Here is a 16,942-nt window from a genome sequence, read left to right on the forward strand (position 1 = left end):
ACTATTAAATTAGTTAATCTGTGACCAATGAAAGAGATAAATTGTGACAAAAAATAATGTGTGACCTAAAAAATTGTAAATTTGTGATCAATAATTTGATAATTTATGACTGTCTAATTTGACAGTTTGTGACTATTTAATAAGTTGTGATTTATAATATTTGTGATTTCTGACCAATAAATAAATTGTGACATAATTTTTTAATTTATGATCAATGAACAAATCATGACCTATAAATTTTTTGAATTGTCACCGCAAAATAATTTGCGACATATAAAAATTTTGATTTGTGACGAAAAAAATAATATGTGACTTACGAAATTCTTAACGATCAAATTATTGTGACTTTAATATATTTAATTAATAAAATATATAATTAATTAATTAAATCAAAATAAATTTTAATAAGCACTTGATTTTTTAAATTTGAAACATTTGTTTTTCTTTTTGAAATATGTGATACTTAAACTCTTAGTTATAATTTTTTTTCGAAAATATTTATCTCTACAATAAAGCTGGTTGTACAGGGCTGAGCCCTACACCTATAGAAAGGCGCCACAGCGCCCTTGGTAGTACAATGCCCATGTGGTCCTTTACAACCAACAAAGCCCTTATCTCCGAGTTCTGCTACTAAAACATGAACTTTTCATAGGGGCCAGTTGTGCCCTGGTAAAATAGTAAATCTCATTTTTGAGTAAACGAGGTCAATTTTGGCACCTACGTATTGTTCATTTGCTTTAATGTGATTCTTGACTTAGCCTCAGAAGCAAGATATTTGCATGGTCACAAACTCGATAACAATAGGAGGAGATCATTATTTAATATCTAAATGCCACGATTTGTTATGGAGGTTGAAGGAAGTTGTAGGTTATAATTCCAAGTTCAAACAATTTCTTATTGTCGACTTTAAAATCTTACTGGCAGGGTCAACCCACAAAGTCGACCCACGACCCTTTTTTTTTTTTTTTCAAAATTTTCCACTAACATATAATGGACTTGATCCAAACTATATATATAAAAAAATATCACATGTTAGATCATTCTCAAGATTCTATCTCAAACAGATTTATATGATAATTAGTAGATCATGCAATCAACGAATACATATTAGAGTTCACGGTATTATAAATATGTTATAGATATATAATAGTTTTATTAGAGGAACATCACATCATGTATACCTCAAAGTCATTTTTTAACACTAACTTTAACACTAAGTCAAGTATTTTCAATTCATCGCATATTTATGGATTATACTTGAACTCCACTTGTGTGTCCTTATATTAATTGTGTTCTAAGCCATAAATGGTTAAACAATTGTTCGGACCGTGAATACAAATAGAGATGTTGGTTAAAATGGTTTCCCTTTCCTGCTCGAATCTTTCAACTTTAAATTAGCTACTTTCCTAGATATGTTACATCAAAATAAATCATAGTTACTAGCAAAATGTTAAAGTAGCAATACTTAAATAAAATCTAGAGAAATAGTCAAATATTATATTTATGAGGTTATATAAATGATTAAGAAGGTAGTGAAATAATAAATAAAAACAAACAATTTCATAATTTTCATGACCATAATTTATTGATCAAGGAAGCTCGACTTATTAATTTATTCCAACAGGGATCTCATTTTCTGTACAAAACCATGGATATAAGAATCCCCGAGTCCTTTGCTCAACAAGAAATCCCTCAATTTATCATGGTTTCTTTTCACCTCCTTCCCAATTTCATTGTCAACTTCCATCACAGCTCTTATGGCTTCATTCACGCCCTTCTTTGTAAACAAGCCATCTTCATCTCCTTTCTCGACTTCGACTCCAACTTTTAGATGTGCACTAAGAACTTTGGCCTGAATGTAATGTTCGCCTACATGGGGCAGTACCACCAATTGACACGCGCTCACCAGACCCTCCCATAGAGACGCGTACCCACCATGCGTAACAAAACACCCCACAGAAGGGTGTTTTAAGATCAGTTGCTGTTGAACCCAACCTCCATACACCACCCCTTTTTCTTGAGTTCTCTCTTTGAGTCCCTCAGGTAAGGCTTCTTCCACTGTATCCGACCCAAAAGGTGGTTTCAGTGCGGCGAAAAAGGGATGACCTGAGCGTTCCAAACCCAACACCAATTCTTGAAATTGATCCTTTTGAAGTATGGCTTCACTCCCAAATGCACAGTAAATCACGCTTTTGGGTCTGAATTTGTCAAGCCATCTTTCCCACTTCTCCTCTAGAAAAGACGATGGTGATTTAGGAACAATTGGCCCCGCAAGTAAGACTGGCTTCTTGAAGTTATTTTCAATATATTCAATGTACGGCCCTTCAGTTTCTCTACAAGTCTTGAAACCAATGGCATCACTCTCACAAATTGAGGTCCTCAACCGCTGTTTTATTGTCAACCCACTGCCTACTTCCTTTTCACTGTCAAAAACCTCAAGTCTGCGGATGACATGTTTATAGAGCTTGATCGATGGAGGAAAACCAGGAGGATTGTTCATATGAGACTCCATCGAGGGTCTTTCGGATAACAAGAAACCCATGGATGCAGGGCTTACGGGGGCATAGTGAATTGCTTTGATGCCTAAACGATGAGCCAAAAAGGGCACCCAACACATCATATCTGAGAAGGTGAAATGGGGTTTGATTTCTTGGAGTAGAGATTCAACTGTGGGTTCTGTAAGATCCATAGCATACCGAAGTAAAGGCTGCAAGTGAATAGGAATTTCCGTGCTGGATTCAATGTGAGGCGGGAGGCCTTCAACATGGGGAAGGGGGAGGGGTATCAATTTGATGAAGTCCGGATGAAGATTGGATTTTTCCAAATTGGATAGTGTTTTAGGAGGGACGACAAGGAAAACTCTATGGCCTCTGGCTGCAAGTTTGTTGGCTGTATGAAGGTAAGGGATGAGATGACCCATGGCAAACCATGGATACATGAAAATGGTAAGAGAATTATCAGCCATTATTGATTCTTTGGTTTCTGCCAAGTTTTCATCACAAAATAAGCTCTTCTGGAACCAAAAGGAGGATGTAAAACACTCTGGTAGATAAAGATCAATTCGAGAAAAATCTGCAGTTGTGGTTACTCATTTATATAGAGCTTGTTGCAACAAATCTTCAGGTAAATAGGCAAAGAGAGAAATTAATGCAACTGAGAGGAAGAACTTTGTCTCTTTAAAAGTAACTTTTCGACTAGTTGGCGAATGGGTAGGGAAATTAACATGGTAATTTCAACTTTGTCTCTTTATATAAATTGTTCTCTTTTTTCACACCTATTTTTGTTGTTAGGATTTTTACCAATCTCCCATGTCCCAGGAAACAATGATCATATCATATTTGCAATGACAGGAAAAGAAACTCAGCAATGGCAGAATATAAAACAAGCAAAGAATCAGATTATGGACTCAAGAATTGCTTGTTTTCTGGAACAATTTTCATCAACCATTGCAGGGAATTTACCCCCAGTCAATCTGCCATTCAAGAGGAATATTACATAGTGTTTATCTTACCCAAAACACCACTACTCACCACCCAACCGGGAATAACCAGAAAGCTCCCAGAAAGTTTACAAGGACTTGTGTTACAGAGAATTCTATCTCACACTACCTTACTTTCTCTATCTACAAATATCCCCCTCTTGCTCACACTTCCCTTATACAGCCCTCTATCCTATTTATAGACAAAGGAATGTAGAGATTTACAAGAAAATACATCTACTATTCAGCTACAACAACTACCAGAAAATTAGTTAGAACAAAAGGCTCCTAACTGATTTTCTAACTCACTAACTAATCCAACTAATGAGTTTAATAACCGAATCAAGAATCAATATTTTCTCTACAATTGTAATCATAATCGATCAAACATACTTTTCATTTGCACATGAGACATAGGTGCTATCCACTTATTCACTACTCATATTTGTCTATCTATTAAATAAACTGGTTATAATCCTTTCCTAAACAAGAGCTTAGATAATACTTCAAGAAGAGGAATCCAAGTTAAATCAAATTAATTTCATTCTAAAATAAACCCCTAAGCTTTATTTTTACTTTTCAATGTGGTGACTTGGTTAAAAATCCGTTAGTTTTTCTAACAAAATTTCCAACTTGAATTGTCCTTAAACTGTTAACTGTCATGTCGGCAGATGACAGTAAATCAGAAATAGCGTTATTGGTAGAGCTGTCATTTAGAACAATTTGTGAGCCTACAATTTTTTTGTTATTCATTGCGGAGTTAAATGTTTCAATGGCCACTGAACTTTGTACCATGTCACGACTTACCCACCAAACTTCATGAAACGTCCCATTGGTCACTGAATTTTGCTCTGTCTCACTCCATCACTCACTAGATGGAATCCGTTAGTAGATTTGCTGACATGGAAAACGGAAAAATGAAGTGTTCAGTTAAATGTCTTCAAATGGTAAGTAAATTGCCAAATCAGCTCTACATCAACAATTACCAAACACGCTTTACCATAAATATGAAATCAAACATTCCTTCTTCCTCGCAAAAGATAAATTCATCAATTTGCAGTAAAACAAAAATCCCCAAATTGAGCCCCAAACCCTAAGGCTAACCCATCGAGTTTGCCCAAAATTTCAACCTGCGTCTGCACTGGAAATGTGATATAAATTGCACTGAATATTTGGTTTGTGGTTGAGTAACTGATATGGAGTTGGTTTTGGCCATTGGTGCACAATTTTTATTCTCGAGGAGTTCTGATAATGGGTATTTTAGGCTAGATGATCAGTACAATTGAGCATTTCAATTGAAGATTATCTTTGATGGCCGATATGGTTCAACAGGCTATTCATAAGTATTTATGCTGATATTGGCAAAGTTTGAAAGGGCCCTGTTTGTAGTTGGCGGCTTAGGATTTTTAGGTCCACAAATTTTGTTACATAGAAATTTGGAGCACAATTGGCCATTAAATTTGACTCCTAGTCGGGCAATCTCGACTGGGACGTGTAAAGAAGCAACGGTTGTAGAACAGGTAAAAAGAGAAAGAGGTTGACAAATTAACATGACATGTTGATTTGGACCTTTCAGATATAGAATGAACTGGCAATAATCTATTATTTCAGTAGGAATTTTGCTTTCAACATAAGAGAATTTACCTTCCAGCGTGTTAAGGAGGAAAGCATGGATTCAAGGCAAGCAATGAAAGAAGAGAGAACCGAGTCTACTGCTTGGGTGGCTATAGAAGAACTCTGTAAAATGAACAAAGAGAAGGCAACATGAAGAAATTGAGTTCGAGGACAAGCCTCAATATCAATGTAAACAAAGAAATTGAACCAAAGTACTGGAGTACTTGGAAGCGTATTAAAGCTAGTCTATGACATGTATAATTATGTCAAGGAATCACTTGCTTGAAAAAATAACTGGAATTCCAACAAGACTGATCAGGAAGTGCAAAATATAGCTGTCCATGAAGAATAGACGGATCACGAAGTTGCTGATACAGTAGCATAGAGGGGACGAGAGGATCTGATTATTATGTTTGGTGTTATTTTATGTGTTATTTGTCATTTCACCAGACATTATATGTCTTGTAAGTTCAAGTGATAATATCATTTATTATCTGGTTATGATTTCTTTAGTTTTTCGAAAGTATAATGAATGCAACATAATTCTGTAGCTATAAATGATTTTGGCATGTACATTGACAACATATTATGTATGGTTGATTGGGTATATATTTATTCATTTTGATGTCGTGTTTTGGCCTTTTTTCCCATTAAGTTTATGCTTTGTGACTGGATTTGGGGTCCCAAATTTTCATGTAATATGCTACCTTGAAGGATTTTACCAGAAGAGACAGGCTTTGACATGGCATCTGCTTAAACATTGCGCATATTACCTTGAAGGATTTAACCAGAAGAGACAGGCTTCGATAGGGGCATCTGCTTAAACATTGCGCATACACATGATTGGTAGTTCCCAGTAGTTCATCACTTGATCATTGAAAAACACAAGATTGGTAGTTCCCAATAGTTCTTGATCAAGGGATTTCTTAATTGGTAGGTATATGCAAGAACAAATATAATTCGTCTAATGCAAAGTGGAATGACAGTGAAAACAAAACCCATAACCAAATGGAAAACAATTCCCTATGTTAGTAGGATATGCATTCATTAATCACCTCTCTACATCTACACAAAATATCAATCCATCACCATTTAGGTAATTGGTTACTTAAGCCCGGAAATGGAGTAGCAATTGGAGCATTGAATATTTTCTGTGGTTGACGATGATGCAATAGCACAAGGATACATGAGAATCTAAATAATCCGTTGCAGTTATTTAACCACTATCCAAACTCAATCAATAAACATAACAATTCTATCGCATACATAATATCTGATTTAAACAATCAAACTAAGCTGTCGGTTATTCTTCAAGGGCTGTGTTTCTGCTGCTGTTGACAGCTTCAGGAGCCGTCATTCGCATGCCCAATCCTATCAAGTTCCACATTCTTTCAGTTGACCAAAAAAAAAAAAATACTGTTTCAATATCATCCTGAAAAGCTTCCTTACGAATAATTCTGTGTAGTTGAATTAGAGAAACATGTATTCCCCAAATTAACAACACCTCAATTGAATAATTGCCACTTCCATATGAACCAATCGACAAAGAGTGCTCTTTTATTCCACCAGTCACACTGTTGGTCTCAAATCCCACACCTCGACAGGAGAAGTTTCCACATTCCAAATAAACCCAAATCGTTTTAGACTCCGATTTTGAAGTGGTTTTGTAATTGAGGGTATCTTGCATCTCTACCCAATGGCTACGCATCTGGATATTGCGTGGGGAACATATTTTCATTGCTTCTGACTTCTGAGCTAGGAGGACAATGAAGACGGAGTAGAGGAACAAGAGATGACGAAGAAGAAGGCTCGTTTCGATTCACAGTTGGGCGTGTTTCGTTTTGCTAATGTGGAACTGATTTGGCACTTCATTCAACATTTAACTGGACACCTCATTTTTCTGTTTGCCATGTCAGCAGATCTACTAACGGATTCCATCCAGTGAGCGATGGAGTGAGACGAAGCAAAGTTCGATGGCCAATGGGACGCTTCATGAACTTCGGTGAGTAAGTCGTGACATAGTACAAAGTTCAGTAGCCATTGAAACATTTAACTCTTCATTGCGGTATTTAAATGCAACAACACTTCAATCCTAAGTTTTCTAAAAGAAAGAAGAGAGCAGTAAAATCGAGGAAAAGGGCTAATTACCTGTTAATTTATTGAGACTGCCTTCAATTGATTGGGAAGAAAAATTGATCTCAGAAATCTCCCTCAGCAAACCTTTCTGTTTTGATCGGCAATACAAAAATCCATTCAATTATTGCAGCATATTATTGGCCATTTTTAATTACGAAACAGAATATCCAAAGAATATGCTCTTTGCTTAGCCAACTCAGTCTAATAATATTGAATGATACAAAATCAATTCTTTTGTTTTTACTTTTCAATGTGGTGACTTGGTTAAAAATCGGTTAGTTTTTCTAACAAAATTTCCAACTTGAATTGTCCTTAAACCGATATCTGTCATGTCGGCAGATGACAGTAAATCATAAATAGCATTATTGGTAGAGCTGTCATTTAGAACCAATTTGTGAGCCTACAATTTCTTTGTTATTCATTGCTGTATTTAAATGCAACAACACTTCAATCCTAAGTTTTCTAAAAGAAAGAAGAGAGCAGTAAAATCGAGGGAAAGGGCAAATTACCTTTTAATTTATTGAGACTGCCTTCAATTGATTGGGAAGAAAATTGATCTCAGAAATCTCCCTCAGTAGCAAACCTTTCTGTTTTGAACGGCAATACAAAAATCCATTCAATTATTGCAGCATAGTATTGGCCATTTTTAACTACGAAACAGAATATCCAAAGAATATGCTCTTTGCTTAGCCAACTCAGTCTAATAATATTGAATGATACAAAATCAATTCTTTTTCAGCTGAGGATAATATTTAAATAAATAAATGTGTAATTTTGTTATGGTTCGGAATTTATAAAAATTTTTGCAACTTTTGTAACTGGGTGATTTTTAGAAATTCGTGAACTTTTAAGTTACTTATTGGAAATTTGTTAGAAATTAATAAAACTCTTCGAGAGACTGTAGATTTTTACTAAAGACTAGTCTTTGCCCGTGCACGATATTTTGAGCCAATGTTAACGTGTTAAATATTAAGAATTGACGAATGATATGTACATTGATTAAACAAAAGGTTGATGGATAAATGTAGATGTTATGGCTTTGTATTGTATTTCAGACAATGAATATAAGACACTAACTTTTCAAGAAGATTGCATATAAAATCCAAAAACCAATATGGCAAAGAAAGCTTTTTTAGCAGCGGTCCATCAATAATAGTGTGTAATAGTAATACAAGATCCAAACACATTTAAACAAATATAAAAGTGGTTAATGGGTAGACCTTAAAGCGAAAGTGGAGGGATAAAAAGATAACTCATCCATTTGGCATATCTCGCTTCATCTCTTCCATGGTAAGGAGACCTGCTGTAGACGAGACCTTAGGTGACAAACTTCGACATCGAGGAGAACAATCGTGAGGACTGAGACTCCTGATTCAATCATCAGCTTCATTCAAATATTAAGTTAAAAATAACAGTCAAGATTGTTCTTCCCTATGTCATTATGTGGATCTTGTTCTGAGAACAAATATGTATGTGAATATTTTACATGATATATTAACCTGTTAAGGAAGTTCTCCTTTCGTTTTTTCCTCCCACATTGGGTTGATATAGTTTCTCATCTTCTATTTTGTTTTCTCCCTCTACTATGCAAGAGTAGTGGCAAACCATTAGTTCTATAAACGATGTTAAAATTATAGACATTGTTATAGTGCCAAGAATAAACACGTGAAACTATTTAAAACAATCCTATATCCACAACACGCTCTGTTGTGTAACTAATTGTCTGCTGAAAAACATCCCATACAAACCTATTAGCTCTCTCCACTTTTGTACAATATAAAAATGGAGGAGCTATTTTCAAGATTATGAAAAATGATTTAGATATACCAAATATCATCTTAACTACATTTCTCGAAGAAGCATGACAAAAATTAAACAACTCCTTTACATTTTAAGGGTTACAACCTTGATCAAAAAAATGTTGAAGACGATAACGAACACCATCAAAAGGAACCAATAATTAAAGTCAATTTCAAAATCCACAATCTACCAAAAAAATATTTGCTTGAACATAAAATACTTATAGAATTATGAAGTAACTTATAATATGTGTAGTCATGATTATTTTGAATAACATCTTGCATAATCATGATGATTAATGATGAAAAGTGTTTTATATTAATGATTGTCAAACAAGGACGTAATATTATTTTGAACAGCATCTCACACATCCAAATCATCTACGACACACGTAAGTAAGAGCACAAAGTAATAAATCATAGCTCTCATGTCAATAAAAATATTTTTTCATGAAATATAAAAAATTAACTTACCTCAATTAGACTAACACATAACCTAAATACCAAAAATAATTAATAACATTTAGTAATGTTCAATAAAAACGACCAAATATTCCCAACATTACTCCACATCGATTGCTATAGCTATACATTCGATAATTGACGAAGATGATGAAACACCTTTATGATTTTTAACTAGAAATTCATCATAACGCCAATATTTTTGAATAAAATTCTGTAATCCTACAAAAGCTAATGCTAGCTCCATTTAGGTACAATATAAAAATGGAGGAGATATTTTGAAAATTGTGAACCATGATTTCAATATTCCAAATATCATCTTAACTACGTTCCTCAAGGAACCATGACGAAAATTAATCAACTCCTTTACATTTTGAGGGTCTCACGACCTTGATCAACAAAATCTTGAAGATGATAGCAAACATCTCTAAAAGGAACTAATAATTGAAGTCGATTTGAAAATCCACAATCTATCTAAAAATATTTACCTGAACATAAAATACTTATAGAGTACCAAGTAACTTATAATATGTATAATCATGATTAAAAGTAAAAACATAAAAAGACATAAAAAATAAATGGCATTAAAAAGTTATACCTTATGGCATTTAAGCTCATTTCTCCATGTTAAAGCATCACTTAACGCCTTGAAATTATATGCCAATTCCTTCCACCCACTTAGCGAGTATATAAATTCCAATTCAAAGTTACAAGTGGCTAGAACATTCTACGATATTATTTCGTGACGACTTCTATAGATAGTTCTATCACGTGAAATTAACATTGCTAAAAATTGGTTGTTGTCAATAGCTCCAAACACAATCCTGATACAACAAAATAATACAAATGAATAATGAGAACACTAATGATATTTAAAATAACAACAATTACATTAGTAACAATAATTTTGAACTTACTTTAAAATAAGGTAAAATCAGAAAAGAAAAAGTTGTCGACAAAACTTTTGTACGTGATGTATTGCATCATATAGTGAGTAATCGAAATAAATATGTTGAAATATATCGATAAAGTAATGATCGACCAAATAAAAGAGATACAATCCTAAATTAAATTTATTAGAGAAATCTAAAGTTTCTAAACCTATAGTACAAAAATCTAAAAGTATATAGTTATGTGAAAAAAAAGAAGAAGAGTAAAGTCGTAATATAAAATGTATGACTCTTTACATAATGAATTTCTCGCAGACTTGTATAAATAAATAAGTTATCATGTGGTGGATGTAATAACAAATATCTACTTTATTAACGTGACAATACATAAAATTTGATATGCATATAATAAATATGATTATAGTGAATATATCTTATATAAATTTAATACTATTCTTGAAGGATTTAATAAACTTGAAGCATAATTCAAATGATTCTATCCCGAAGGAAAGTTAATAGATGTTGTACTCTTTCTCCCTTGACCAAGGTTCTGTCCCATTGAGTTTTCTTGTCTAGTCTTTTAACGAAACAACTTTTGTAGCGTATTCAAAATAATAATGTACTATTTTTCCTTCATTAAGATTTTTCTCATAAGATTTTTCCTAATAAGGTTTTAATGATGCATATTTTTTATGTAACGAATGTCCATAATATACAAGAGCTATATTTTGAATTATCATGTCATTACATTTATCAAATGTTTATAAGTATCTCATATGAAGACAGTGTTATTTGAAAACATTAACATGGACATGGATCGTTTGATACAAGAATTGAAATCAAGGGAAGTAGTTGCACTCATTTTTTTTTTTTTTTTTTTACCTTTAATCAAAATTTATCCCATTGGGTTTTCTTTACAAGGTTTTTTAACAAGGCGGCATTTTATTACGCCAAATTATATTTATTTTGTTTCATTTGTTGGCATTTTGTTCATCGAATTTTTGTCAAACAATATTTTAATAAGATAGTTATTGTTTAAATAGTCATTCAAGGAGAGTGCTGTAAATATAGTAGTATTTGTGAATGACTTTTATGCCCCTGGAGCCCTAGTCATTTTTATTATTGAATACCTTGTAATCCTAGTTCTTCCATATAAATATAGGGTTTTGGTTCTTAATAAAATACGCAATTCTATTGATTATCTCTTTTATTCTTTTTTTTTCTCTATTTTATAACAATTAATATATTTTAAGGTCAATATCGAGTCAAAAGAGTTAGTAGTCTACAAAAATTCTTTGGTGTGGGATTATCTCTCTTGATGAAGATCAAGAAAAAATTATTCACTAATACACGAAACTATCCATTATGGGAGGAGTTTTATCACAAGCGGGAAAGCAAAGATGACAAAGATATTCTTGAATATTGAAAAGATAAGTTTGTATCTTAAATTAGTAGTCAACTGAAATTTTAATGAATTTTAAAAGATTATAAAGTTTAATGAATGTCTTGAATTTGAATAAATTTTCATGTAATCTATAAGAATCTCACTAAAATTGGTGAATTTTCAAAAGAGTTTTTTTTATGCATATTTTTAAACATAAAATTCATCCAAATCTTTTGAAATTCATTTATTAAAAAAAATCCTTATAAATTCACAAATTATTGAAGATATCTAAATTTTAAACAATATGATTGAAAATTCTCATTAAAATCTTAGTTGGAGATACCTAGATTTCAATATAAAATATTAAATTCTCGATTGGCGATACTTGAATAGAAGGACTTTTAAAAGGGTAATTATATTTACACCACAATTTTATTTCTTGTATTTTATAACAGTTTTATGTCCAAAAGTTCCTTGAAATGGCGTAAAATGACTTAATTTTCCATCATATAAATAAATAAATAAAAGTGTGAAAAATACATTTTTCCCTTATTTCAAAGCAAGAAAATAAAATACTTTGATATAAATCATCATCAAAGACAAGACGTATTATTAATGAAAGGTTAAAGATAAAAATTTGACGAAAAATTTAAGAAAATAATTACTACAATGAGCAAAGATTGAAGAGTTTAACTATAATTAAAATATGGTGTAATAAAAAAAACATTTTTAAAATTCATTAAAATTTCAATTGATGACACCCCTATAATATCATTTATGATCTTAATTGGATTTTAAATATATTTTTTCTAATTAGGAAAAAAAATGATTTTAGAATTAAAAAGTTCATAAGGATATATTTGAACAAAGAATTTCTCGAATGTTGCAATATGCTGAGATTTTTTTGTGTGAGTCAAAATTATTTGTAATCTTTCCATATCTCGATATCATTCCTTATTGATACGCATATAATTTGTTTGTATAATTAGTATTTTTTTTTATTGTAATTCAGACTCACATTTTTATAAAAATTTACTTAGTCTATGATTCTTGATTTTAAACTTAAAATTCTTCAAAATGTTTGAAGAACAACTTTCGTAATTTTCGAGAGAAGATGATTTGTAGCTTTGAAGAGACTTCAACAAATTTAAACTAATAAGAAGAGTAGTGCTCGCTGAACAAGACTAAGAAATAATTCTATACAACGGCAACAATATTAAAGAACGAGTCTTTATTGGCGTGACCCCATGGATTACCGTGTGTAATATCCTCTATAAAAATAATACAATTTAGCATTGATTGATCATACCTGATAAGTTCAATTAAATTATTCATGTAATATTACCTTTACGCGAATGAGTTTTGATGGATGTCCAGAATCATTTTAACATACGTTTTCCATATCCTTGAGGTGGATCCCACCTCATTAAAAAATGACCCCAAAAATCCCCACTCCACCCATGTTTGTTTGTGTTCTGTATGGGTTCTATAGAACCTGGTACCCAAGCATGGCTCTAAGTGAATGGAACGCTTGAGAGTTGAGTGGTGATTTCCTGAGCCGTTCTCTTCAAAGTTGAGTGGTGACTTCTCGTGGCTCTGCCAAGATTGGCCATAGTCATACAGTCATACTATCTTTTCATTTCATGTCCGGACAGCTTCTCTTCTAGTACAATAATGACCTTCAATAGTAGAGACGAGGTGGGTCCTAGGAAATCTAGAAAAAATTACTGACAATTATTGATAATTATGTCTAAACACTGGCCACCTTTCAATTTTAAAGATCGTAGTTACAAATTTCTCTAGTATAAGTAGGCTTCAAAAGGACGGCTCGTCTTTCATTCTTGAATAAACATATGGATAGTCCTTAAAGACAAAGTTACTGACTGCTAACTAAAATGTCGGAGATTGAGACGACGGAGTTTCTGAAACCAGGGGTTAATTACTGTCTTTAATTATGCTTTATGTTTAAATTCATCTGTTTTTGCTTTTCTTTTATTCTCATAAAGATTGATACTTGAACGTAAACTACTTTTTTTAGATTGAAATTTCAACTTTTTATTCTGACATTTTTGACATTCTGATTATTTCAGACATCGGAGATTCAGATGACGGAGGTTCAGCAGCCAAAGGTTAATATCCGTCTTTATGATTTTTTTTTTTCCTTAATAAGATTTTGATTCTTGAATGCAAACTACCTTTTTTCAGATTGAAAAAGTTACTTTCAACTTTTCCTTCCGACTTTAGCTTCTGATTATTCGTAGAATCACAATCTCACTTTTCACTTTTCTACGAGGGAATTCATTCTTGTTTCTTCTATGAATCTTAAAGCAGGAAATGGAAGAATTATGTGTTCTTGTTGATAAATGTATATGGTTCAGCATATTTTGCCTGTTTTAAATAAAATTTGATGTCAAAAATTATACTTGTGAGAACAAAATTTGGCGACTGTCCTAATTTTGATTATTTTTTGGTGTTTTGTTATGCTATTAACAGAAAATTGTGTTGAGCATGAAATTTTTTAATGAAGAACACCAGGAAAAGGCGTTCGAAAAGGTTGCTAGCATCCCAGGTACTGTACTCGCATATATTCAATAAGTTGAACAAGACAATTAAAGAAAAAAAAATGATCTAAAATCTTAGAGTCGAGTCCTTTATCAAACATGTTCTACAAATAAAAATATTTAACTGTTTCGTTGATTTGAAGAAAACCCATATCTTGAAACATTACAAAATGTAATGAATATTTTTCTTGAATTTTCAGGGATAAAAAAGTTGGATGTAGATCGAAATGATAATACTGTGACAATAATCACGAACATTGATCCGTCATTGATCGCAGACAAAGTGGGAAAATACTGCCTTACAAGAATATTAAGAGACGAACATGTATAAGAGCCTAATAAATAAATAAAAATCAAGAAGTGCATTTTTTTAATTGAATAATGCTATGTAACCCCATTAGAATTGCAATTCCAATTTAGGTAGCGTCAGATGATAGGTTAAATGAAATGTGAAATTAAATGAATTATTTAATTTTACTATCAATTAATGAGAGGTTAAATGAAATGTGAAATCAAACGAGTTATTAAATTCTACTATCAATTAATGCCACATTAACGTCACCTAAAATGAGGTTGGAATCCTAGTGAGGCTAAATAGCATTACTCTTTTTTATTATAACAGAATGATTTTAAAGCTTTAAACCTTCATTAATAAGTCTTTAATATTTATTTTATTTTTCTTTGGTAAGTGTTTTAAATGGAAGTTATTTTTAATTTACATGAATGTTATAAATATCATGTTATGTTAACAATAGACTCCCATATCCATATTCAACTATACAAGTTGATTAAGTCTATTTGAGCTCCAATTTTTTTATTTTTTTTATTTTTGCCAAAAATGCATTTTGCATTAATTATTTGATGGAAAATGTATGGCTAAAAAATTAGAAAAAAATTTGAGTTTGGGTGAAATATTATTTTATTAAAGAACATGTAGTTAAAAATAAAAGAGAAAAATGTATTTTAAAAATAATGGAGACAAGTTTTATTTTATATACTTTATATATAACCCCTATTTGGTAGAGATTAAAATCTAAATTTTAATACAATACAGTATTAAAAATTAATTTTAACCATGCATTTCGAGAGATCCAAAACTCTTCAACAACATATTTCATCAAATTTTATCAAATTTACTAAAGGACTGATTTTAATCCCATCAAACAACAACTTAGACAATTCTCCAGGTGAAAAGACTTTTATCTCGAAGATATATCGACTCTTGAGTTGCTAATACCTTTACAAGTGTGACCAAGTTGCCACGGAAGTGAAGGAGAATTATGAGAAGCAAGGAGCATTACTTACAGAACTCACTTTACTGCATTGAACCTCAAGTATGATTAAGTTGCTATAGAAGTATCGAATACTAGAGAGTCGGTGACCAATACTATTATTAATTGGCAACTAAAGAAAAAAAAAAAAAAAAAAGAGGAAAAAAAAAAAAAAAAAAAAAAAAACAGGCAATAGCAATACATGCGATCACCATTTGATGGTTCGTGCATGAATACCAAAAAATTGTAAAGTTAAACCCATATTCGTTGATTTTTGAGAAAATATTGTTTCCCTTTTTCTATGCATTTTTTGATACTATTTCTACCTTTATGAATATTATTAGGATCTTGATATGTCCCCTATATATAGTTGGCTTTTCTTTACAAGTTAAACAAATTACACAAGTCAACTAATATTGTCAACACAATATTCTTTGTACTCTTTCTCTAGTATTAATAAATTCTCTATTCTTCTGTCAAATTTCTTGTGTTCTTTTGTGTTCTGATTGTTATTTCATATTTTGTTATGTATCTCGCTTACTATTAACAATAGGTATTGTTCATTGCATATATAATTCTTGTTAATTCCCTAATAAGTGGTGACAAAGCCAAGTTTATTGTTTTTCGTGAGTTTTTTATTTCTTTTTGGGATGGCAATTTTGAAATATAATATGTCATTTTTGGATCGCAATACAAGATTCTCGTTGTGGCAGATGAAGATGCAAACAGTTCTTGATTAAATGGATTTGGACAACCCTTGTTGGGATTTGACAAGATACTCTAAATTAGTCGTTGGAAGAGAAATAACGTAAGGATCAAAAGGTCCTTTCACAAATTCATCTTTAACTTTTGAATTACATTCTTCGGGACGTCTTGAAGGAGAAAACCTCAACTACTTTATGATTGAAGTTGACGCAATTGTGAATGACTAAGAGTCTGACTAGCAAATCGCACTTGAAGCAGCGTTTGTATTCTCATCCCATGACAAAATATGAATCTTTGAAAGATTACATGGCAATTTTTAAAGAAATCATCGCTGATTAAAAGACCTTGGAGGTTAAGTACAATGAAAAAGATTTGGCCTTGATTTTATTGTGTTCGTTATCCGCTTTATTTATGTCTTTAGAGATATGGTTTTATATATTTGAGATAATTTCACCATTGAAAATGTGTATGATGCAAGTTCTCAAGATAGAAGATGAAGCATCTTGTTGGATACGAAGCTCATGGAGAAGGTCTTGTAGTTCTTAGTGGTTATGGAAGGGGAAGATCGAAGTCTAATTTCAGTAACCAAGTTTGTAATTATTGTTAGAAGAGGGGCACATTAAGAAGGATTGCTACGAGTCG

At 32.0% G+C, this 16,942-nt stretch overlaps 2 protein-coding genes across 4 annotated transcripts; one reads left to right on the top strand and one right to left on the bottom strand.

Annotated features, from left to right (window-relative positions):
* Positions 1-1,481: 1,481 nt before the first annotated feature.
* Positions 1,482-7,857, bottom strand: LOC111375189 (anthocyanidin 3-O-glucoside 2''-O-glucosyltransferase-like). 3 transcript variants are annotated; one of them, XM_022997991.1, is made up of 2 exons: positions 7,738-7,857; positions 1,482-3,013 (listed from the first exon to the last, which is right to left on the bottom strand). In XM_022997991.1, exon 2 carries the CDS (start codon positions 2,963-2,965, stop codon positions 1,613-1,615), a length of 1,353 nt encoding a protein of 450 aa, XP_022853759.1. In that variant the 5' UTR covers positions 2,966-3,013; positions 7,738-7,857; the 3' UTR covers positions 1,482-1,612. The 3 variants fall into 3 exon arrangements, with proteins under 3 accessions (XP_022853759.1, XP_022853757.1, XP_022853758.1); XM_022997989.1 differs by lacking the exon at positions 7,738-7,857 and adding an exon at positions 7,241-7,397 and having other exon boundaries at positions 1,482-3,072; XM_022997990.1 differs by lacking the exon at positions 7,738-7,857 and adding an exon at positions 7,241-7,395 and having other exon boundaries at positions 1,486-3,013.
* Positions 7,858-13,825: 5,968 nt separating this feature from the next.
* LOC111375177 (putative late blight resistance protein homolog R1B-12) lies at positions 13,826-14,670 on the top strand. Its single transcript, XM_022997977.1, has 3 exons — positions 13,826-13,892; positions 14,257-14,332; positions 14,525-14,670. The coding sequence occupies exons 1-3, from the start codon at positions 13,869-13,871 to the stop codon at positions 14,653-14,655; spliced, it is 231 nt and encodes a 76-aa protein (XP_022853745.1). The 5' UTR covers positions 13,826-13,868; the 3' UTR covers positions 14,656-14,670.
* Positions 14,671-16,942: the final 2,272 nt, after the last annotated feature.

This window comes from Olea europaea, unplaced genomic scaffold (genome assembly GCF_002742605.1).
Source record: "Olea europaea var. sylvestris unplaced genomic scaffold, O_europaea_v1 scaffold1346, whole genome shotgun sequence".
Taxonomy (NCBI): domain Eukaryota; kingdom Viridiplantae; phylum Streptophyta; class Magnoliopsida; order Lamiales; family Oleaceae; genus Olea; species Olea europaea.